The sequence below is a fragment of the Corvus moneduloides genome, chromosome 4, assembly GCF_009650955.1.
Source record: "Corvus moneduloides isolate bCorMon1 chromosome 4, bCorMon1.pri, whole genome shotgun sequence".
Classification (NCBI taxonomy): Eukaryota; Metazoa; Chordata; class Aves; order Passeriformes; family Corvidae; genus Corvus; species Corvus moneduloides.
In genome coordinates, this window is record NC_045479.1 from 1,481,485 (window position 1) to 1,506,461 (window position 24,977).

At 40.4% G+C, this 24,977-nt stretch overlaps 1 protein-coding gene across 2 annotated transcripts in view; it reads right to left on the reverse strand.

Moving 5' to 3' along the window:
- The window catches only part of BCAT1 (branched chain amino acid transaminase 1), a 66,596-nt gene that overhangs the window by 39,206 nt on the left and 2,413 nt on the right, over positions 1–24,977 (reverse strand). For both annotated transcript variants that reach the window (XM_032106325.1, XM_032106326.1), the window contains exon 2: positions 11,302–11,373. In XM_032106325.1, the coding sequence (XP_031962216.1) occupies positions 11,302–11,373 (72 nt within the window). The remainder of the gene's footprint in view (positions 1–11,301; positions 11,374–24,977) is intronic.

Below are 24,977 nucleotides of genomic sequence, written 5' to 3' on the forward strand. Positions count from 1 at the left end.
TATAAAGGGGAAAGGTAACAAAGCATAGCTGAGAAGAGTCGGAGAGAATGAGTCTGGCTCTATACAGAATGCTATTGAAGCAGGCTCCAGGGATGAGGATTTCCTGCCTTTCAGTCCTTATGGCTGTGGCTCGCTCATCTTTTCCAGCACTCAGCTTTCCAGCCACTCTTCCCCACGCCTGGGGTATTGCCTGGGGTTGTTGTGAGTTGTGGCGGAGAGCTTGATGGGGCAGGGGTGGGGAACCAAGCTTGTGCAGGTCTTTATGTCACTGGTATTGGGAATGCTGATGGGACACTGAACGGATCTTGGTTTTCAACACACTTAGGATATTACAGCTCAGTAGGTGATAGGACCAAACCTCACAGGCTAAGACAGTTTAATATCTGGGTGATATGCTTTAGGGGTTACAATGATAGTGCTGGATTGACAGTTGGATTTGATGATCTTAAAGCCTCTTCCAACCTTGATGATTCTATGAATTAGGAAAACAAAAGAAAACTGAACAAGTGATGCAAAAGGCCACAATGGCTCACACTACCAGCCACCTGATGCCTCACCAGTGCAGGAGGAGGAGCAGGAGCTTGCAGTTGTGTTGCTGAGATGTAATGAGGAGTGGGCTATCCCCAGCAGGGTCACCTGTCCTGGCTGTATCCCCTTCCCAGCATCCTGTGTCCCCCAGCCTGCTCACTGGTGCTGGGGTGAGGAGCGGAAAAGGCCTCGGCACTGTGCACTCATTGCTCAGCTGTGGCTCAAGCAGTGGCATGTCACCCACGCTGCTTTGGCCACAAATCCGAAACTCAGCACCACACAAAGCTAACTTGATCCCATCCTGAACCAATCCACATGCTCTGTGCACTGGTGCTCTCATGAGACATCAGGCACAAGCACAGTGCCAGCCCAGAGATTCCCTGGCAGACCTGGTCACCTTCTGTCCCATAACTTGTCCTCAGCTTCATAGGGAAGCTGAAAACAGGGCAGACACAAGAGCAGGGACTGCCTGGATCTGCCTGATGCTGGGACAGCTGGGGATCAACACTTCCCCCTCCTTCTCTGGCAGAGCCCCATGACGGGAGCTGACCAAGCAGTCAGGCAGTTCGATGAGATGCAGATCTGCTGCCATGCCAGAATATGCCTTTGCCCAGGAGGCAGGGAGCACAGGGAGGAAGAGGGGTTAGCTGCCAAAGCAGCAATCCAGTGCTCTGCATGGGAGCTCCAACTCCCCGCGGGGGTTCGGGGAGGAAGGACTAAGAACTAGGGCTGTGCCAGGCCATCACTTGTTGTCCTTTGTCACTGTCCTCACAAGCAGCAACTCATTGCTTCCCATCTGGGAACTGCTGCTGTGCCTTTTCTTGCAGACCCCACTGACAATACAGAGCTTGTCAGCCCCAGCCCCTCCAGTCAGGCAACATCCAGGCTCTCCCATGGCTCTCTGGTGTCCAAAAGCAGCAGCCTTTCCAGGCACCCTGGGACAGACCACATCTGATGCACAAAGACAACAGTGAGCACAAAACTCAGACACACAGCTTGAAAAACACCGCAGGTCCCCCAGCCATGGGCCAGCCCAGACTGCCAAGACCAGCAGCCCCTGCCCTGTCAGCCAGGTGGCATCCTCAGCAGCAGCCACCTCCCCCCGACCCGGAGCAGACAGGATCCAGTACTGCTCAGGACATGAACAGCAGTCACAAATGCCACACAGCCCAACGTGGCTCTCCCACAGCTCCATGGCAGACAAGATGGACAACCACTGTCAGCCTGGGCCAATTCAGAAACAATGGTGGGTGAGAAAGCACCACAGACAGCCCAGAAAGCACCACAGAACCAGGCATGTGCCAGGCCCCTCACCCACCACAAAGTCATTCTGCTCGTCAGCAGTGGGAGATCACACATTCATTTCCCAGTCATGCCCTGTTTCTTTTCCCATCACCATCTTCTTCGGAAAAGACTACTAGTTCTGGGGGCAGAGACCATCACTTTCTATACAGAGCCCTGTATAGCTCTTATCACAATAATAAAGTCTACAGTAGCAATAATAAGAACACAGAATTCTATCAACTCAAAACAAGAGTAAGAAAGTCAAATAAATTCTTAGAAATCTATTACCAGCTTGTAAGTATAAAATTAACGTTCATGTAAGCTATCCTATAATCCCTTTACCATCAATACTATTTTAAATTTACAGCAGAGCCTAAGGCTTGAGAATGGAAAGTGTGCCAAGATGCAATAAGATTTGAGGAGGAAGAAAGGCCTATTTTTCCTACTACTACTATCAAAAAAAAAAAAAAAATTAAAAATTTTTTAAAAAATTATCCTTCTGCGATCCCAGGGAACATATCAAAAATATCAGAAATCTTTCAACATAAAGCTTCCCAGAAACTTAATCTCAGAATATGTTAGCACATGTAATTGGACTGAGGCCTGGAATCACTGCATCAGGTTGGCTGTACATTGGGTAATAAACCACAAAACAAATGACAAAGCAAAAGAGAGTCAAGGCTCTGAATCTGTTGTGAGACAGTCATGGAAACAGCAGAAAATATGGCTGGAAGGACTATGTCTAGTCCATCCTATGCAAGACATCTAACCTAAACTATTCATAACAGATACTTCTCAAATATTTGTCTAACCAAAGAATGAAATTCTGCTACACTCTACAAGAAAATGAGGGCAGCATAACCTACTGATGGCTTCTTTAACCTTTCCCCTGATCCTGCAGAGGCTCCAACTCTGGTGCAGCAATGTTTGATCTGGAGCAGTAGGCAGGAAGTAAACCTGCTCTGACAAGAAAACAGAGAAGTGGTTGGAATTGACGTAAAATTCTTGCCTAAAGGAGTGAAAAGGGCACCTAGGGCAGCAGCACAGCTGAGAATATATTCTAAAGCCCTCAAAACACAACAGAAGGGAAATAAAGATGTTGGAAAGCTACAATCAGGCTAGATGATAGAGAAAGCATAGAAGAAATTTATTTTGCCCTAAAAACATATCATTCATTTCAATAGCACTAGCTAAATTTTACGAGTTTTTCCATGTTGCTGAAATGCTGTCTGCATAACTTCCCACTGATTTGCTCCAGAAACCATTTAAGTTAATAAAGACCCTTTCTTCCAGCTTTGTAGGAATCTGGATTGTAAGACAGGTAAAACTACTTGAATCTTTACAGCCTCATCCATTTCTTCTGCTTCAGGAAAATTACATGCACTTATAATCGTTAGGTTTGGGGGGTTCTTCTCCATTACTCATTAGTCTGTTCTCCACTGACAAGTTTTGAAAGATGTGTTTTTAAGGCTAAGAAAGAAGCTGGGATGGGGCTCCTACATATCCTAAGGAAACTTTCTACCTGATATTAAGGAAATCTTAAGAAAATAATCTACTTGAATTTAGTGGGGTCTACCTCTTCTACTCCAGGTATTTGTATTTTCAGATCTACAAGGAACAGTCACTTAGTATCTCTTCTACCAAAAAGTTCTCTAAAACATTTCAAATATGATTCTCTCTATATAATTCAAACCACCAAGGTGCTGATGAGATTATTTAACATTGGAATAAAAACCAGACACACTTACTGTATTTCGGTCCTATGAATCATTTCTGTTTGGTAACAGCTATTCCAATCAACTAAGTGGGGTCATCAGGAAGTGTGAGTAGGCTTAAATGCAGTCATTGCACTGGTGTGAAAAACACACTGCTGCAAGCCCACTGTTACTTTTGGGCAATTCAACTCTAAAAATCCTCTTTGTCTGCGCAACTGCACTTCACGTCTGCAGTGTAGACACACCTGGGATTCAGATTAGAAAGAAGCAATTCCATTTAGGCAAACACAGACTGCAATTCTCTAATAGCAGGAAGTCCTCTCATGCATTCTAAACAAACTGTTCCATCAAAACAGAACTAGGACCATTTTTCACTAATGGACGACATTGGCTAGTTACCTAATTCATATGATCCAGTATTAACACAAACTGCTTCTTCTCAAAGATCTGACAGCTTGGTTAATCCAATTCCTGATGCTGTGCTGCTCCTTGCCTCACAACCACTGTATTTCTGCATTGTAGCATAAACACAATGTTTCATTTTTAGAAAGAGTTTGCCTGGGAGAAGATTTGAGTCTAATACAAGCTGAGGGCTCATACTGGCCTGTGACACAAGTCTTGAATAGAGAAGTCTCTGACATTTCACCAATAACACATCTTTGAACAAAGATTCAAGATACTACCGTCTCCTGATTTGGAAAACATCATTTGTATTTCACATGAAGCAACTGAAACAAAAAATGAGATTTTTGCAACTAATCTTCCCTGAAAGAAGTAGCCATGCTGAACGAAGAAATGAATTGCAAACCTAAATGTCAGACAAACAAGTTGGAAGTATTTTGCCTAAGTAGCCTGGCCAGTTACAAACATGTTGTGTGGAACAGCCAAGAATAGAATCATAATCTCACATGTCCAAGTCCTGAGCAGTTGCAATTAAATCTTCTTACCTGATTTTAATAAGCTTGCACACATGCAGGGAAGAGGATTCATGGAATGCAGGCATTCAAAACCTTTTGGAAATATAAAATGCTTTCATGGTACAGTGTCTATATTATACAGAGGTTATGGGAACCATTTCAAAGATTCAGTTAACCACACCTGCCTTTTTCTCTGATTCCATCTCCTTTTCACAGTGGTAGACAGAAGGTAAACTTACAAATTGCCACGAAATTCAGTGTCTGATCTGCCAATGAAACTGCCAGAGTTTGCCATTTCGTTCCACTCAGTACTTTCTTAGAAACAGGGACTAAATATGGGATTAACATAAACCTCTTCCAACTCTCTAGGCTGTTAATTCATTGAAAGTTCTTATATCCTTCCAAAAGCAAGCAGGAAAGCCAAGAGAACCCTATGGAGAAAAACCAACCAAACTTAATTCTCTTCCTAAATTGTAGCTTCCATTCAAGTGTGTTCAGCAAAGAAAACATTCACTATCAAAACTGGGGATATGATATCACAATGACATCAAAATTTAAGAAATCTTGGAAGTAGGTATGGACACTATGGATTTACTAAGTTTTGGAGTCAGTTTGTAAGTTTACTTTGAGAATCACTGACTGGTGCTAAGCCTTGCATTTTAAAAGCAACTCTTTACCTTGGGAAAAACGAACCCAGAAAATGATACAAGCTAAAAGTAATCTCCAAAATTCCAGTACCATTTCTGTGCTTTTACAGATACCAACTACATCTTAAGCTCCTAGTGTAAAAAGTGATAAAGCATCACTTTCTTGTGCTATGAATCAACTCAGCCAAACTGCCCTTGGCTGTTTTTTTAGCAGTTTCCTTTTATCTTGGCTAAAAGCTCCTGTTATTTGCTAAAGACAATTAGCTTTATTTGCAAATCCTTCAGCTTCAGATAATGGGACAATCAGTTCCTCTACTACAGCTTAGAAAATCTATTTGCTAAAAGCCTGCAACTATTTGAAGAACATTACCCACTTGAAGAGAAACACAGAACCACTTGCCATCAAGCTGAAACTGAAAGGAGCTGCCACAGGTCCCAAATTCTTTCCTAATAACTGGAACAAGAGCAGCAGATATGTGTCAGTCTGGTCCACCTATTAATAGTAATACTCAAAAGAGTTTATGCCATGCCCATGTGGATGCAGAATACCACAGAAACCACTCAGCACTCTTTGTCCTGGAGCTGGTTTTCCTCTTGGCAGGTAAAGATGAGGGAATGGATTCGATTGTATCACCTGAAATAATTCTTCAGCATATACATACCTACTAGGAGGGATAATCAGATGAGATGAAAGTACAGTGATTTAGCAATATTTACTCGTCAATCTGTTTTTATCCAACACATCACAAAAAGCAAATAGTTTTATTACCAGTGACAATAACATAAAGTAAACAGATTCAGCTGAAATCAAGATAAAATCGGAATGTCCTTTTCTCAAGCAATGCCCAGCCCACACATGCTAAATACTGTTATGGCAATAACAGAACCAGCCTCTAGCTTGGTATTCCTGATCTAACAGTGGCTACAGCTATGTACTTCCGTGGAGGTGATACAGAGATGACCTACCAAATGGTAACTGACATGGTTTTAGCTTAAGAGGATCAGACTGGACACCAGGAAAACAAAAATTCTTTAAGAGAGCAGCCCAGCACTGCATTCAGCAGACAAAGCCACAGCTGTCCTGCTGTAGTGCTGATGAGAGCCGCACTTTCAGTGGGAGGATGGACTGGATGGGCTAAGGTTCTACTTCACAAAATATTTGGAGATTCTTACTGTAGCTTGTTACACACACATACCCACACACAGATATCCAATTGGTTGTCTCTTACTGCTTCAGGACAGTTTATGTAAGAGCAGATTTTCTATACACGCATTCTGGGGAGTTACTGCTCATCACGGCATCAAGATATCATTAAACTTCTATAATAAATCTTTTCCCATACAACTTAATATAAAGGAAATGTGCTGTCTCATCAAGCAAAATTTAAAATGGATTCTAATATCCATTTAAAAGGATTCTAATATAACTTAAGAATTTAAAATAGCAATGAAGGGTATTCTTCTAATATCCCCACCCAACAGTCAAACCCCTGAAGAATCAACAGCTGCAATACGACAAAAAGCCTCACTGAGTGCACATATGCTTTGGCAGATAAATAATTTATTGATGTCAGTAGAAAATGACAAATTGAGGACAAGCTGGGGAGGAAATAATATATATTTTAAAACCATGTATATAATTTGAAAACTATATATATTTTTTGCATAAAAACCATGTAAATTGCTTTATATTCACTGGCCTTGCAGGTAATATGGTAACTATACTGCGTGTATTTCCTCATTCCAAAACTACTTTAGTGTTCCCTTGATCCATATGCTCTGAGCATGTCAGTAACTTTACCTAAACAAAGGAAAACTGCTTGGTACTTCCTAAACTCTTCAAGGAGTGGAACTTTAACCCTGTCACACTAATATGCTAGTGTGATAAAGTCAATTAGTTTAGACTTTAAGACCTTAATTCAAAAATTAGACTATTCTTTATTTTATACACTTTGATCTTTGCATTGGATGGGAAACAAGAAAGTTTGGTGAAAAAACAATATTCAGCTTTCATTAAAAAAAACAGGATCAGAGAATTGTTTGTTATCACTGTCAGCAAACCTTTCACATATAAAATAGTTTTCTAAAATAAAGCTTAAAACCGTCTATTTTTTCAAAATGGATTGCTCCTTCTTCCAATTCCCAGAATAAGGAATCCTATATCCCACTGTATTTGCCACAAATCATAGGCCCATTTAGTATAAAAATGGTTTTGGCTCACAGCAATGTAAAACTTTCTTTGGCAATCTCTCAATTTGAACCACAAATGCCTGCACTGGAAAAAGAATTTCAGCTTCTTCTAGTATAAAATACACTACAGCTTTAGATTCTGTGGAAAAATTTTCAGACTTTGGTTAGGATTTTTTGGGGGATTTTATTCATGTAGAGTGGAAATAATCTTTATGTTCTGATTTGTACAATACTTAGCACAGTGTCAGCTAATTCACAGCTTGGGCGTTAAAACATTAGAGCAATGCAAGAAACAAATAATAAACCATACATCATTACAGAAAATTCAATATAACCAGCATTTTACCTGGCTAGACGTGAGATAGCTTCAAAGTGGAAGCCATGCAAGCATATTAGCAGAGCACTGTACTTCGTCTAGCAAGTCCAAGATCCCAACAGGGATCACCAGCTGGAGCACAGCACTGCACTAACCTGCCCATGCAGCTTCCAGTCTGCCACGGGCTCACATCCCACTGGCTCGGAGCCTGGAAGGTTGAGTCTGTCTGCAGAAAACTGTGTGGGAGCACACACAGACACTCAGAGTAGCACGAGCAGCCATTGAGACACAGAAGCCCCAGTTAAACATTTCTCATTCTGCCACCACAGGTCCTCACATTAGCAACTCAATCCAGATGCGCCTGCAAGCTACAGCTACTCCGTTCTGCTTTGGTGTAGCAAGACTAGCCAGTATTTCCTAGAAATTCCCTAGAAAGTCTGCACTACTTTGGCACACTGAATAGGCTGTTAAAAAGTAAAACAAAAGAACTGAACTTTGCACCACTAAGATGCCAATTTTTCCAGAGCTTCAGATCATTGAAACTCAGAGAAACATAACGGGAGTAGGTAATACCTTTTTAAAGTGCTCCATGTATCAGTCTTCAAAGAGAAAACAAAGACAAATTCCAAGACAAAAGACTACATTAAATCATCTTTCTGGATATGAGAGAAATAAAAGACATCACAGATGCCTTTAGTTTCTTAACATCAAGCGTTAGGAATTCCAAGTCAGAGCTAATTCACACATTAAAAGGAACCAAATCAGAGTTACATATGGAAACAGACTGCTACATTCTCCAAACAACAGTCATTCTGTCTTGTGACAGCACAATAAGCAGAATGAATGCATTAAAGAACCTACCAGATTTTTAGTCATAAAAATTTAGTGCCTTAGACATAACTGTGTGCTATTTAGTGGTATTATTGGATGCAAGTGTAAGAATAAAACCAGACGTGCATTTCTTGATTCAACTCCCCAAAAAACATTCAGTGGCACAAAGGATGACTGTACTCTCCCTTACTGGTGCAATATCCCCCTCACAGAGATCCAATGCTGGCAATAGACAGAAACTACAACTTAGGTGTGGGCACAAATCACCATCAGCTATTTAAATAAACAGATATATTAACGCATGCATACAACAGTTGAGGAACAGTTGAGGAAGACTTCACTCACGTGGAAGGAGCTTAGTAGATAAATTCTGGAGCTCTGACACTTTATACAATACAGGAAACTGTAGCACAATCACGATTTCCTTTAATGTTTCTTAGCTGTTCCAAGATCACTGCTCATGTGTCAACTCTAAATGCCATATATTAAATGCATAATAAACCACAGACCCGACAGGATGAGATTTTTAACTGCAGAACTGAGTCAAATTAAGGTAGTTCAGTAGCAGTCAGGATGAAGGAAGTACCAATTCCGACCTGCTGCTTTTAAAGAAGTTCATGGGACTAGAGAACAGCGAGCAGTTAGCAGAGGGGCTCACTGCCTGCCAAAAATCATAGGTAACATTCATTCCTTCCCTCCCAGTGTACAGGGACTTTCTGACTCCACCTTTCAAAGTCAGACAGAAACTGCAGTGAAATTCAAAGCAGCTCACCCCACCTAAAAAGCACAGCACTGCATTCTAAACAGAAATGTCTTCAGAGGGCTAATCTGGCATTCAAATGTTGGGCATGACCCACTGTAAACAATATGTTTTATGTAAGCTTTAACCAAAACCATACCCTGTTTTCTACATTCCCACAATCTTGGATTGCTTAGGTCACTGGCACAAAATTGCAGTTTTCTTCAGTACAGTCAGCCCCATGGGTCAACTTGATTCCTTTGAAATATTATTAGCTATAGTTTCTGAAATTGTAACTGTAACTGTCTTCCAAAAAAAGTTTGTGAAGTTTCCTAGAATTAATCCATGCTATTTTATTTTCATTTTATGTTGCTGTTTTTTGATTCATTTATGAAGTTTTTCCTTCTTAATTTTACTATGAAGTTAAAGAGGCTGAAAATAATTATTATAATGTATGATACTACAACCAGGACCTATACTCTCACCTTAACTTGCATACACACACCTCCCACAGTACAGTATTTTCTAGAAATCTATTCCCCTCTGATAACTGCAGCTAATCTTCAGAAACAATGCCATAAGGCAGGAATGAAGTCTTACAAATTAGACTTCAGCCTGAGCCAGCTGCTTTCTCCTAGCATTATTCCCTTTATGACCATCTGTCCCACCTGCTAATGTATTTTTCCCCTCACCCAGCCCCTCCACTACAATGATTTGCTATTCTGGCTGACACACAAATATCAATAGAAAGAAATCTGGACTAAATCCAACTTTGTGCCACCCAGTACTGGGAGCTTTGGAAAGGCACCTGCTTGACTGCTGGTATAATTAAATCTGCCTTAAGTCTGCTTTAGTTTATGCCAAGTTCACCTGTGACCCAAACACTACCAAGAGTTTGTAGTCACTTTGCCTTCCTTATGGACTACCCCAATGAGTGAAAGACACAGCTCAGTTTGGTTACACAAGAGTCTCCTCTCTGTAAAGCAATTCTTGTTTGCAAATACACCAGCACACTCTGCTGAATGAATCTAGTGAGATCTGTCTATTTACTGAAGGTGAATTCACAAAACAACCCTTGCACTCGAGACGTGTGGTTTCTTATGGTTTCAAAACTGGCTGCATGCCTGTTTTTGTTAACATTTTTCAAATCAGACCTTCTAGCTGAAAAGTTATCCTGAGTTTTCCTCCTTGGGCAGAATTGCCAGAGAGACACAACAAGAAGAAATGAGGAAGAGAAGAACTGGAAAGGGCTGAGAATGAGGAAATAGAAATTAAACTGCATGTTACTACATGGTGAAATTCTGTAGTCATGGACTCTCAAGAATTCTTTGTGTTTTCAATGAGACCAACATCAGAATAAACCTTATCAAAGGGTCCAACATATTTATTGCAGCATTAATTTTTCATATCCATTTAAAGCCTAACAACTGAAGGGGAAATAATTACTTTAGAATAATTCAGATGACTGCGCAGCAGTGGCACTGACCAAAAACATCAGGAAGAACGTGTCACTTACAAAGTGTATCATCATATTTTCATCTCATGTACTGCTGACAATAGTCAGAAATAACAGGAAAGGAACTGCTGAAAAAACATGAGTTTTTCTGAGTACTACTTTTATATTTCTGCTAAATATAGATGAGGCTTTTTTAAAGACTGTAAATCAGGGAATATAAGAGGAAAAGAATTACAGATGTGTGTCATAAAGAATAAAGGTAAAAGAAGTATAAAAGGCAGGGAAAAAAGGAAATTAGGACAGATGTAGAATTCAAAGGAGCACTTGCTGACAGGCTCTGCACTTTCAACAGAAAACTGGCAGCTGACATCTGTATCCACACAGTTTTTAAAATCAGCTCTTAGTTACTAGCACTGCATTCAGGAAGGAAGCAGAGGAAAAGAACAGTATCTTAACTGAGCTCATTTCTAAGAATAAGATTAAAATAAAAAGAGAAGGATGCAATTTCATGTCAGTTCCTGGCAGCTGCTCAGCATTCCTTACTGTCATAGCCCTGTTTGTTGTGGAGTGCTGATAATGTTCCAGAGCTGCAGTACTTTGGAGTCCTTCTGCAATCCTTAGCTCTGCAACTTTGGGACCCAATGGAAAAACTTGCTTCTGAAGACCACTGACACATACCTTGAAAGATTCAGTCATTTGCTTTCCTGTTTCTCCCGAACATCCGCCACCCGTGCACTCATTCTGGCAGCCCTAGAAAAAATAAAACCAGAGAAAGTCAAATTCAATGCACTTTGCAGAAAAGCTGACACACATTCAGTTAATTCATTTCAGGGACAGATTGTATTGAATCATCAGACGTTGTCATCAGTAAATATATTAGTAAGAACTTTGTGGTAGGTTCTTAGCACAACTTTCCGTCTTCTCAGTTCTCAGTTTTACTTCATTTCCATTATTTTGTGCAACTGCATTTCAGGGCTTTATATATACAACATATATATATATATATACACATATAACATCCTAGACTAGATTATGACTGAAGTGTACAAGGTTATGGACAACATCACAAGTCTTTCATTCAGAGCTGAATAAATAAATTGGGTTTTTACACAATTCCATCAGAGCCAAGTTTCTCTACTAAAGTATCTACCTAACAGGTTTGCTTTTGCCTTTTCTCAGAGAAGGCTGAGTAGGCAAAGAGAATGGAAGAAAAAAAAAAGAATTGGTTTTGTTAAATCCTTCATTAAACAAAGACAGTAATAAGGAATTCTCACCTATATGAATAAATAATGAGAATATTTTGCATCATCTACAATGTTGAACTTCAGGCTTCTGCCAAGGAACCAGGAGGGGAAAGGAAAAAAAAAAAAAAAAGGAGTGCCAGTTCCAGGCATCCTTCTGTTCAACAACAGAGGGATAACAGACAGGTACAAGCCATCTACCTAAAAACAAGATTCCCAGTTCCCACAGCATCAGGTTAGCATCCCTCCTGCACTACCTGGACCTTCTCTGCCAGTAGCCACTAAATGCATGTTATACCCAACAGCATGGAACAAAGGAGACAAATACAGCCCTGACAGGGTTCCTTGTTTCCCAGGAGCCTTTAAGAAAGAGCTGAAAAGGTAAAGTGGGTGCAGAGGCTTGGGAGAGGGAAGAAGGAACCAAGAGCAAGAGGCTGGGGTGATGAGCCATGAAAGAGGATGGCTGGGATGATGGCATAAGGGACCACAGCCAGAAAGATGGAGAGAACTTGGTGGCTGCCTCTCACCCTGCCACCCCCCTCAGCCTTGCTGCATCTTGGGTAGGAACTCCCAGTCCAGGTGGGGAAGCCCCAGATGAAAGGTATAATCCCCCCAAGAAAAGATGCACAGAAAACCTTTCATGGTCAGCCTATGAGATCCCAGCTCTTCACCAGGGAGCAGCCCTCACCCCACAGGGAGGGCTGCATGCAGGCGGATGGCAGTGGCAGGGACACAGCAGCCACCCCAGTCCTGCAGCAGCCACCAAAGAGTGGGGCCAAGGCTGGGACCACACGCATCACAGGTTGGGAAGCATGACACACAAAGTAAATAACATGATTCTTTTCCCTTTTTACAGATCTTGGGAACATGGTAAAACATACAAAAAACCAAAAGCAGTATTTTCAGTGGACCTTCCACAGATCACAGCCTTGCTACCAACAAAAAGTAAAAGGCAAACTCTCAGCCACAGCAGATCTCACTTCCTCTCCCCTTCCCCCCAGGGAGCCCCCCACATCCCTCCTGTCTTTTCTCAGCTTTAACCCTTCTGTTCCTCTTTTTTTCTAACCCTCTACAGCAAAGCAGGCAATCGTGGCTACAGGACCCTCCCTATCCATTAAAGGACAATGTGCCAAGAGATATCATAAATCTCTTTACAATATCTCAATATGCTTTATCCTTCACTAAAAGTATGTTTTTTTTGCCTTAAATCTTACGGTTTTCTACTCCAGAAAGACAAGACTTCGGCAGTGTGCATGGGCATTCAGTGGCAGACCCAAGCAGGACTAAAGTGTTACCCAAAGCAAAGGACACTGTATAATAACAGGTCCTTGCTTTCCCTGTAATTTTTCAAATACTTCCAAATTCACTGGTAAAATCCTAGAAAGCCTTCATGACACCATCAGTTTACAGTAATGAAGTATTCCACAGATGAACTGAGCCAACTGATTTTTCTGTGCACCGCAACAAATTAAGATGGAGAGTGTGCTGGTTACCAGCTAACAGGATGGGAACTGCCAGCTGTGGAACAAGAATATCTCAAGGAGCTCCAGCTCCATTGCTGGCTTTTGTCTAATATCCACTATGCCAAGTTGGATTTGCTAATAATTACTGGTGACAGCAAATACTGACAAGTACTCAACCATTATGCTTCAGTTTCTTCCTGTTGCTGCTTTGTGAAGTTGCCCTAAAGCAAGAGTTGGCATCAACACAGAGCACTGAAGCTGGATACAGTTTAATATTCTCTTTCATGATCTTTTTTAAAGATACCAAGCTTTCATGTGAATTTCAAGTACAGACCACCTACAGGAACAGCCCCTGGGGGCTCCATCATGTTGCCCTTCAGTTCAAGATTACCACTGAACTCAGTGAAGTCAACAGCCCAATTTTTGGGTATATGCCATGGGGCCAATCCTGTTCTTCATGAAGTCATTATTTTTTACAGATTTAACTCATATTTAAAGCAAATAGCTAACTGCCTTTGTTAACCACACTGAGATTAAACTGAGTTAATCCCTTGGCACTAGAAAGAAATACCACAATTACTTTCTAATTAATGGAGTCATATTTTAATGGCTCCATGGCTTATAAATCTGAAACATGTTGCTAAATGCAATAAGGAAAATTGCTCCCTGGTTTAGTGCCAACCTTGCCAAGGGAGATATGGCAAGCATAAATTTGCCCTTTGTGTTTAATAGCACAGCAGATTTAAAACTGCCTCCATTAAAACACTGATGTTATCCTAAAGATACATTTGAGCCACTGGGCCAACATGTTCTCAGAAGTCACTCAAGACTGTCTCAAGTTGCTGTACAATTACACAAGCATGACATTATTTCCTATGTTGTGCTGTAGAGACATCAGCGTTTTCTCTGTGGCATATGTAACCGCTTTTTCTAAATGGGAAATAGAAGAGTATTTCGTAGAGTTTCTTCAAAAATACTGAAAACATATTGATTTTAACATTACTGTAAAGCCTGTATGAGAATGAGGTGTAAAGTCTTACAACAGATTAAACTTGGTTAAAAAATGGGGTTTATATGTCATTTAATCTCTGTGGAACACTACTGAAATAAAGACCTGCTGAGTAGTAATTCTGTTCTTACTTTTACAGAAGACTTCAATGATGTAATGACCATTATAAATCCTTTAGCATTGACACAAGTGATCACAATACACTCAGCTGGATAACAGTGCTCCCTCACATTAGCACTTAGTTCCAACCTAACTCTTATACAAGGCAGAGGTAAAGCCTTAGGTGGGTATTTGTCTATGTAACACTTACTGGCACGTCTGGCAAATTTTAGGCTTAATAGTTGTCACCTGCACTTCTGCTAGAGCTTTCCCAAACCTGGACCCTCAACTCCTGCACTTGGTCCTCAGGCTGCCTTAGACATACATATCTTCAACATCTTCTAGCATCATGATGCTGCAGTCAATGCTTTCCCTGCTGTCTTTGGCACACCTTCTCTACTTCTATGCAGTCAGATCATTCATCCTTCTGCTACAAAAACAGGCCCATCTCCTCCCTAAACTCCCCAGGCTTCCTAGACTGCATGAGTGTGCCTTAGGTCCTCCAGTGCTTTTAAGACACTCAGCAGAAGCATCAGCATCTTTGTTCTCATTTGGGACTGTCTGTTCTATAAACTTCCACCAGGTGCTTTGTCAAACTGCTGCACTTGGGGTTTAGCTACTCTATCTCATTGGCTCATCTTCAGTTATGAAACAGGAACTGAAGATTACCAGGAGCTTCATCACTGTGAACTTCAACTGCAAACTGCATTTCTTTAATCTATAGCATATGAGATGATTTATTAAAAAAAAAAAGTCACCAGTTCTCAAAAAAATTTTGCAGTTAACTCTATATGCCATGTACTTTGTCACTCATTCTCAAAGAAAACTGACTCTTTAATCAGTTCTCTCTTCACTTAATTTTCCCTGTTGTTTGAGAACTCTTCTCACCACCAGGGAGCAGAAAACTTTCCCTAGCAGAAGGCAAGAGTAAAGAAATAAATTGAAAATGTTGTCTACAGAACTCACACTTTCAGCTAGGAAATCACATTGGATGCTTTTCAAAACTACTCAAGTTCTGCAGCTCCCAAAATCCTTAGTCATATTTTTTGGCTTCACCAGTCATCTGTGTGAAGCCCCCCACAGACTCCATTCTAATGGAGAATTTCATCAACATTTCATCAACAGCACCAGTGCCCTAGTAGAGTACCACCAGTGACAGGGAACATCTGGAAACCTAATTTCATGCCCATGAAAGAACCACAGACAGTGCTTTTCTGGGCAAGCATCAGCTATTCATGGAGGACAAGAACCTAAAGAAACCAAATAAGCCACAGATGCACAGCAGTGATTGCACAGAGTTCCTTCTACCAAAGGAAACCCATCTCCTGCTATAAACACCATCATATCTTGTAGCAGTCATCAGGCCCCAAAAAAGATGGATCAGAAATTTCCTCTCAGTCAGAAGTCATATGAAAGACAGCTTTCAACAAAGAAAGTGGTTTCTGAGACATTTCTCCAAGCCAAAACAGTGTCTTACTGCTTTTTCCCCATGCCTGCTTCTGGCTACTAAGTGTCTAAGAAATATTTCATGCTCTAATTTGCACTGGAAGGAAAATGAAATTACAACACTTGCCAGATTGCAGGAATACAGCAGATCAACAAACCTGATACATGACTCATACCCTGGTACTGCGTACAGGCAAGCCAAATGAGGTGTGTGGTGACAGGTACTTTGTCATTCCCAGCTGTACAAATCAGAGCTGCCTTTCTGTGCCAGGTATACAATAGAATCCAACATGCACAAATGCCATCTATTCCGTGTATTGCTACAGTCAGAAAAAAACCACTTCCATGACCTCAAAACAGCTTTTACCTGTCCCTAGAAAATGTTAATACAATTTTGCACCACATAAGATGAATTTGCAGAATGCCCCCCCCCCCCCGCCAGTAATAATGTTCACAGCTTAACAAAAAAAACAAACCAAAACCAAACCAAAATAAAAAACCCTGCACACTGTCAGACAGAAAGAAATTACTGAAGGGCCAAGTCATATAATACTGTTTTTAATATCAACTAAAAAATATTTATTTAATGACATTTGTGAAAGACTTCCATAGTTTAAGAAGCTCATTTGTGGAAGCCAACAGCCAGGCATGTTTATTTCAGCTTCAGAGTAGTACAAAAGTGTTTTAATCCTGTTTTTATATTGCAGGTATGTGAACATGAACATACACAACACATATGCTACCATGCAAGTGTCACCAAGCACATTTGTTGGGCTGGGCCATTTACGCAATTTACAGTCCTGATTCCTGCACTTCCAATACATTTTTTAAGACTGTTCCTCTTTACATAGATCTTCCCTGATGCCTTGTCAGCTTGGCATTATCACCTTACTGTGGCTGCTTGTTCAGCCTTGGGCTGGCACTAATGTTGGTTAAACAGAGGCTGTGCAATGACAGCATACAACAAAGAAAAACACAAGGCAACTAGTGTAGCAGAAAGAGAAGGCTTCCATGCTATTTAATAATAATTTTGACTCACAGTGAAGGCATTGGGGCTTAGAACATACAAGAGATTCTATGTCCAAGAAAGCTGAATTGCATAAAATAAAGCTGAATTGAAATAGATTGTAATTAAATTAGTCCAAAGAACTGTGCAGGCACTTATCCCTGACTTGAGCAGTTTACTGTCTTTAATTTAAAGCAGTTTAATTAGTTTGACTAAAACTGAAATATGTTCCTCTTAAAACAAGCATCACTGTTTTTATTATGCTTAAATAAAAGACAATTCGGATTATATGAACAATAAGCACAACTTATTGGTTAGAAAAACCTTAAAACAGAGACCATCAAGAAGTGGAAATACTCAGCTAGCCCATCCAAGACTCATGTTCAGTAACAGTTATAGCTATATCACTTTGCAAAAGCACACAAAGTTGGTTTCACGAGAAAAATAAAGGCAGAACAATGCTTGCAAAGTAAAGCCATTGCAAGCAGCACTCTGGTGAAGAACCTGTTACAGAACTAATATCAATTTTTTGACTCAGTGTTTAATACTTGAGTAAGTTCAGTAATGCCTGAACTGATGCAGAAGAAAGCTTGTCTCAGTTCACCTGAAAGATAGCGAGGCTAGGCAAGGTGAAGAAGAACTACTTCTGAAGTCCAAGAAGAACGGGTGCTTGACAAGCTGAATTATCAAGAACCGTAAAGGAACAAAGAGATCAGCAGAAATAGAAAACAAATTAATTTGCTGAAAACTAATACCCTAAGGAGAACCTGACCAGTGATCTTCAGCTTCAGGCTGAATTTATTTTGTCACATATTTCAGAAAAATTTACATGAGCTGTGAAATACAACATGGAGTCTCAAGCGCGATCCTCCCCAATGGAAAAATACTGAAAGCCTCCCACCAGTCCCATCCAATAAAGGACACAGAGCAGCTGTAATCTCCGCATGGTGCCCCTTTATCAACAGTCAGTTTGGTCTTAATACATTTCCTGCACATCTATACAATTCTCCTTCCTATTTTCTTTGCAGAAATAGGCAAGTACTCTAAAGAAATTCTCTTCACAAATGACCTCCAAGTCATTTGTGTGCTTCAACCTCGATTTCTAAACCCACTGCTCACACTGTTCTTGATTGTTTTACTTCCTATGACCCTCCTGTTGCTCTGTCATTCCCCAGTGCCATTTCCTCTGTCTTCACAGTTTACTGGCTCTTCCCTTCTGATTTGGGAAAACAGCCTTGCACAACGAGGGGAAGAGGCAGATGACCTAATGGAGCTCTTCCATCTCTAACTCCTATGAACAGTGCCTCTAAGTGACTCTTTTGTTGGTTTGTTTGTCCCTTCTAGCATTAATTAGGTTTTTAACAAGTGCATTGTTTGCTAGAATGGCATGAAGGAAAACATGTTAAAGCAACCAGCTGGATCCAGTTGACCTGTAAATTCATCTGCTTGTTTCCTAAGTAGATAGTGTCTCATGGCTGTATGATATAGTGATTGCTCAAACAAAATAAATGAAAATTCTGAAAGGCACCACAGCTTCATTGTGTCTAGGCCCAGTTCTTTGATATGAGATTTTTTGTATGAAACTGGCAACAAGAAAGGGTATAAATGCTATTATATGCTTTCCCCTAGCACTGTAACAGGGTTTTGCTCTTTATCACAAGCTTGTGTTCATTATGTTTTCTCTAACATTTTGCTCACATATTCTATAATGCCAGGTACTAAACCGGCATTTTAAGATTTTATAGTAAAATTAAGCAGGATGCATTTTTAACTGTACTGTTATACCAGAAAAGATGAGCCTAAGCACAATAAAAATTAATTTGTTTATTTTCCTTGGAGATTCAGTTACACTGACTACATTTTTTATTCTGAAACAGCTGTACAGATAAACGATAGATCTGATTTAAAGATGCATAAAATATAGCTTGCAATTTATTTGTGAAATTGCCTGATGGTGGAAACTCCACACAGATCCTGCAGCTGATGATCAAGGCAATTGGTTTTATGCAATTACCAAATGAAAATATAAATAACATGAAGGCATAGAGAGCAGAAACAAATCAAATCATTGTCTGAAGAGTTACTGAAGGCTTAGAACTGGAAGCAGACAATTTAGTGCAGGAGACCAAAGCTTCTGCAGTTTGCAAAATAAATCATTGTAGACTCCTGGGGGGAAAAAACCCAACCAAACCACAGCAGAGACAGTGATGGATTCCAAAATGAGAACTGACATGCTCAAAGAAAAGAGCTAGCAGACAAAAACCTGTTTTTAAGGACACAGTCCTGTTTGCAAGCTCCTTCCTAACTACAGCAGCACCAGGAGAAGCACGAGGTCAGGCCAGAATCACTGGCCTGTATAAGGGGTCATTTGTAGCTATTCTCAGAGTGCTCAGACCGTGTCCCACTTAAGTCCATTTTGCACTGGAATAAAGGTTTACATAAGACACTGAGCAAAGATAAATGACACACTGAAAACGAAAGGTCTGTGGAGGGAAAAAAAACAGCTTTTGGAGGAAGAAGGAGTTACTTTTTTCACCGTAAGTCCCATGGACAGTCCCACTAGCGATCCTAGAACTGTAACTCACACAGCTGGCTCACGAATGCAAGTGCACGTGTGGTTGCTGGTACATAAAGGGCTGATGCAGGCTGACTTGATACCACATCTAGCTCTGGTAACTTTACGTGGCCTATTTAATCATAATCCATTATCAAATGCCACTGCTGAAAAGCACAAGAAGCATGACTTTCCGCAGTGTGTTGGCTGTTAGTGCTGTTATTCCCTGTTCTCTGTTTCCCAAGAGGCTGGTATGCCTGTGAAGTGTCCAACAGATGAAGCTGATAAAGCATGGCAGCAGCTATCTAACCTGGGGATCTGACGGGGCTCAAGTCTGCAGGTACACTCTGCTCCACTAGTCAGAGGAATGCTCCTTAAAAATGTGTTCCTCTGCTGTGTCAGTCTTCTCAAATGACTGAGCAAAGCCACATTTCTTTGCTTGCAGGCTGAACTATGCACGCGCAGATGTGGGCCCTTCCTAGACATTCAGCCACAATGCTGCAGAAAGACCCTGAACCGAGCTTTCAGGGCTCACAGTGATCTATCTAGCAGGTCTTGTTAAGAGATGCATTAAAGTTATCCTGTATCTCTTCAAACAAATGATGCAAGGCAGGGTAGGGAAAAAAAAAAACCCCACCAAAAAAGCCCCCAAAAAAACCCCAATAGGACAGCAAGCTTTCTGGAAATATTGCAAATACTGTGTTCTCTTGGATTCTGATGGCAGGCTGGAACTGTTTGTTCTAGATACAGAACCAAGACCCTCATTATTTATAAGCTTTAAAGGATCTCCTCACTGTAAGACTTGGAAGCCTGGCTCTACAGTCACAACACCTAGGTGAAAGAAGGCAGAAATATCCTTCTCTTCTACAAACAGGAAACTGAGGCATGGATTGTCCCACTGGCACACTTCACCTGGTTTGGCAGCTCCTTCAGGGAATTCACTGGGGTGCCAGAATAGGGTGTGCACAGCCCCCCAGGAACTAAAACATACCCATCAAATCCATTACCGTTCTTCCCAAGGAAGAAGAACAGGTCTAAATGACTGATTTACAGTGGGTTTGGCTGTTCACTACTCACAGCTATAACCTATTCAAGTTTCTTGCCTACCAACACACAGGTGATGGCTGCAGAACACCTGCCTATACCAGCTCCAGTGGGTTTTAAGCCTCGCATAATTGGTTTGAAGCAACGAGAGACCTCTCCAAAGCCTGGGTTATACCCCCTGTGATGTGTGTTTTGCTGTATGTTCAAACACTGCTCTGGACACAGTTCAACAAAGTAGAAAGGAAATTGAAGCTTTCCTTTTTGAAGCACTAGGAACACAGCTAAACCAAAGGGAAAATCCTTGGGACCTGTTTGAGGACAGCATCTACAAAAATGTTCTTGTTCCAGTAACAACAAAGAGGGAGCATATTTGCATGATAGATGTTCAGCTCAGAATATTCTAGAAACTTAATTGCTTTACATCCTTTATGAGTTGCAGAGGGTGTAACAGAAGGTAATAAGCATTATCCACCACACCAAGCAAATGTAAATAATCCCACGGAAGCTTACCAACAAGGCAGGAAAAGCAGGGCACAACTACAGGGTCACTGCAGTGTCACACGTTACTCCCTTGAATGTGGTACAAGAAGATAACACCCAGAAGAAGCTGCTTTTCTTAATATCATCTGCTCAAAAGAGGTAAAATATTTCAAACTAGTGACAGAACGAGCTATCCCACTTATTTAATATGTATTCAACTGTGTAACAACTCTAAGAGAGGAAAAAATCATGGATTATAACACTCCAAAATTTTGGAGCTGCGTTAAACTTATCCTATGTGTCCTTTCTAAAGAACATGAGCAAGTCCTTCATCTGAAATCCCCTATCATTTGTTGACAGTGCCCAGAGCAAACTGAATGCTGCCCAGGGAATTTGAGAGCAAAATATCACTCAGCACATTAAAAGTGGCCTTGGAAAAGTGTGGTCACAGATGAGGTATTTGTAGAGGTGTGAGCGTTCAGCACACATGAAGTACACAAAGCAAAGAGAGGACCTTTGCCCAAATCATAGCATGGCAAAAGCTATGACAAACATAAATCAGGAGTGATGCAGTCTCTATTAGAAAAATGACAGCTTTGAAATGCACTGGTAATGAAGATAATAAACTGGCCTATGACAACTAACGTAGGCTTGTCCTCCTACAGTTCAACATCTGTATCATTGATCACACAGCCCTGCTCAGCTCCCCAAATCTAAACTGACAAATGACTCATTTATAACATGAACAAAAGGCTTTGTGGGGCTTCAATCTAGGTGAGCATCAATGTTTTTGACATTTTGGAATGTATGAAGTTAATCTCGAGCACCTTAAAACAGTTTAGAATTGCATCTGATTTGTCCACTGCTGAAATCCAGTTCACCTGGAAATGGCAGGACAGAACATTAATTTTATATGTATGCTCTAATAAATATTTTGCCCAATTAACATGGTGAAAACATTGCTGGCTACAGCACACCACCTTAATAGAAAATCCAAAAGGAAACAATTGTAAATGCTAATTTTCAGCTCAGTGACCAACCAGAAACGAATGCTGTTACTGAACTTCTATCTTCAGGTGTCAAGACGGGAATCAAATGGTAAATGCCAAAAATGGTCTCTGAAAAAGTGTTGAAAGATAAAGGATAATATTAAAAATATTGAAAAGCACAGATGATGTACTCATGATGGATAAACGTCTCAAATACATGAGCACGTGAATAAAATTATGGTTTTTCTGCATGCATGTAGACATGCAGCTGAACAGCTGTGGCAAAACTGTGCCTGTGTAGCCACTACATGCAGTAATACCCTGTGCTAAAACTATTACTTCATGCTTATTCATTCTTTCTAGCTTTTACCCTCTATATTTCAGGCAATACTTTCTAGCAATTAGGAAGGGGTTTGTCAAATTTTAAGCAGGCATTGCCACAGGGCAGAATTCAGAAGGACTGTGATGTTGAAAATTTGATAATAAATCTTGATGTTCTGTTCTCAAACAATAATTATGGTACTCAACTATAAATCTATAAAAATAGTTCATAACAAACCAACTATAAACTATAGAGCCTATAAAAAAAAAAAAACTTACACTTTTTCTTCATCCAGGATCAAAAACTTAGCCTCTCCACCAGTTTCCTCAAACTTTAAAATCAGGGAAATAAAACCTGCATCATGCATCTGGTAAGAAATTTACTTAGCAACTGGCCTGCCAGCTATGTTGAGGGTAACTTCATAGTAAATGTTAACACTTGAAGTTTCTTTTCCATACTCATTTGATTAAGAATTTCCTTTATTTTAATGGAGGTTTGGAAACTCTACATCAAAAGAAATGGTATTTTTACTGATGATTTCAGGTGGACTATCTGTAATTGTCAATTAATTGCATGATGATATGCAAATGTATCATTTTATAACAGTAGAATATGCAATTTTATGTGGTAAACTTATAAATTGTATTTCAGATGCAGCAATTTAATGTTCACATTCCTGGAAATCAAAAATATTATTCAGTGCTTCATAGTTTTCCAGCTTAACCTCTTCTGTTAAGCACAGGGACTTCCTCAAGATAATAATGAAAATAATACTACTATACTGACATGTTAAAGAATATACCTTCTGCAAAGAAATCTGCCTGCAGTGGTGACTTTAAACACCACCTTTGCACAGACTTCTTTGTGCTGTTAAAAGCCAAGCAGTCAGGGCTCTGGACAAAGATGTATTGGTCCACACCACTGAGTGTGTCAAAAAACTAAGAGTGGACTTAAAAAAAATTAGTTTGTAAGCTTCTTCTCAGGACCACAGGAAAATCCAGGCTGGAAGGGACGTCAGGATGTCTTTAATTCAACCTCTTGCTCAAAGCAGGGCGAGCTCAGAGCTCAGACCATTTTTCTAAGGCTTGATCCAGCGGGGTCTTCAGAGCTCCCAAGGATGGAAACTGCACTGTCTCTCTTGGTAGCCCACTTCCCAAACGTCCTTGTGGAGAGAATTTTCTCCTTATACCCCATCTGAACCTTTTTTGTTTCAGTTTATGCCATCGTCTCTCATCCTCCTGCCATATAGCACTGCTAAGCCTCGCCACATCTCCATCATTTTCCTTTAGATTGTGGAAGGCTGCTGTTACAGCATCCCAGAGCCTTCTCTGGACTGAACACACTCTGTTCCTTCAAACTCACAGTGTCAAAGGTTTCAAAAACTTCATTCTCAGTAAGAGTAATGCAAATTCAAACATTTATTACAGAAGTGATGACCCTTAAGACAACAGTCTAAATGAAATTAAACAAGTGGACATGATTTGTGTGGCAGTGATGTCTCCGAATCCTAGTGGAAATTATTCCAATCAGAACCTTGTGGAAATAAACCCTATTTGTATACCAGGAAAAACAACTTTTTCCTGGTATACAAATGGTGCTTACTAGGAATGTTTTTATCAAGATGGTGTGTGAAATGCTCTAACAGGCAAACTGTTAGCAGCAGTTAGCAGTAGCTGTGTACCTGCTGGGAAGTTATATGATGCCCTTCATTAATGCTTCAGGTATACTCTAAAATAAAACTTGGAACACATTGCAGACCTCAAGGGAAGAAGTAAATGAATAACTCTGTTGGAATGGTATTATGACATTAGTTTGCAAAACCAATAATAAACTATGGGCCAAGATGCACAAAAAACCCGATGGGTAAAAGTTCTTGATCATTTTAAAGATAGTTTCAACTATTCTCATGTTAAGTTTGGGATCCTCAGATGTACACACCAAAGGGTGCTTTCCATAAGCATAACGCTGGATTTTCCTCTGCAACAGCATATGGTAATACTTCCTAAATTGCCCTTCTGCAACAGGTGCTCTATTTTATGATGCAATTTTACCTGGACCTCTAATGTATAAAGCCATAAAATAATGAAGCTGTTTCCAAGGTAAATAGGGCCACCCATTCACTTCATCCTGTGTTAGAATTGGAGGCGCTAAGATGCAACCATGGAAGTGACTATGAACATAACATATTAGGGTCACATACTACTTTGATTTATGCTCAACTACCATCTAAAGTCAGACTTTTAAGATGAAGTTTGGGCGTTTAATCTCTCCACTACAGCCATCGTTGCAGGCGGGTAGCCACAATTCATTATCAAAAGCCACAATCAATACTGAGTGCCTTGAACTCATGGAGCTGCCTGCTGAGCTTATCCAGCAGCATGAAGAACGTAATGTGCCCCTGTGGCAACACGAACGTGCCAGCCCTCACATCTGTGGCCTAAGAAGGCTGATTGTGCGAATTTTACAGAGAGAATTTACCCCTTGGCTCCTTCATTCTGACACTGAAGGTCCTACCCTCAAACCTACTGGTAATTTTCAGCATTATACATTCAGCTATGATTATTAATGTAAGAAAATGGCATAACACAGGGAAGCAATGAAAATGCCTGTTCTAATTCTTTACCATGCCCACATCACCTAATTTGTTTTAAAATGCCTGAATAAATGCAGAGCACCTGAGTGTTTACACAGTTAATGAACC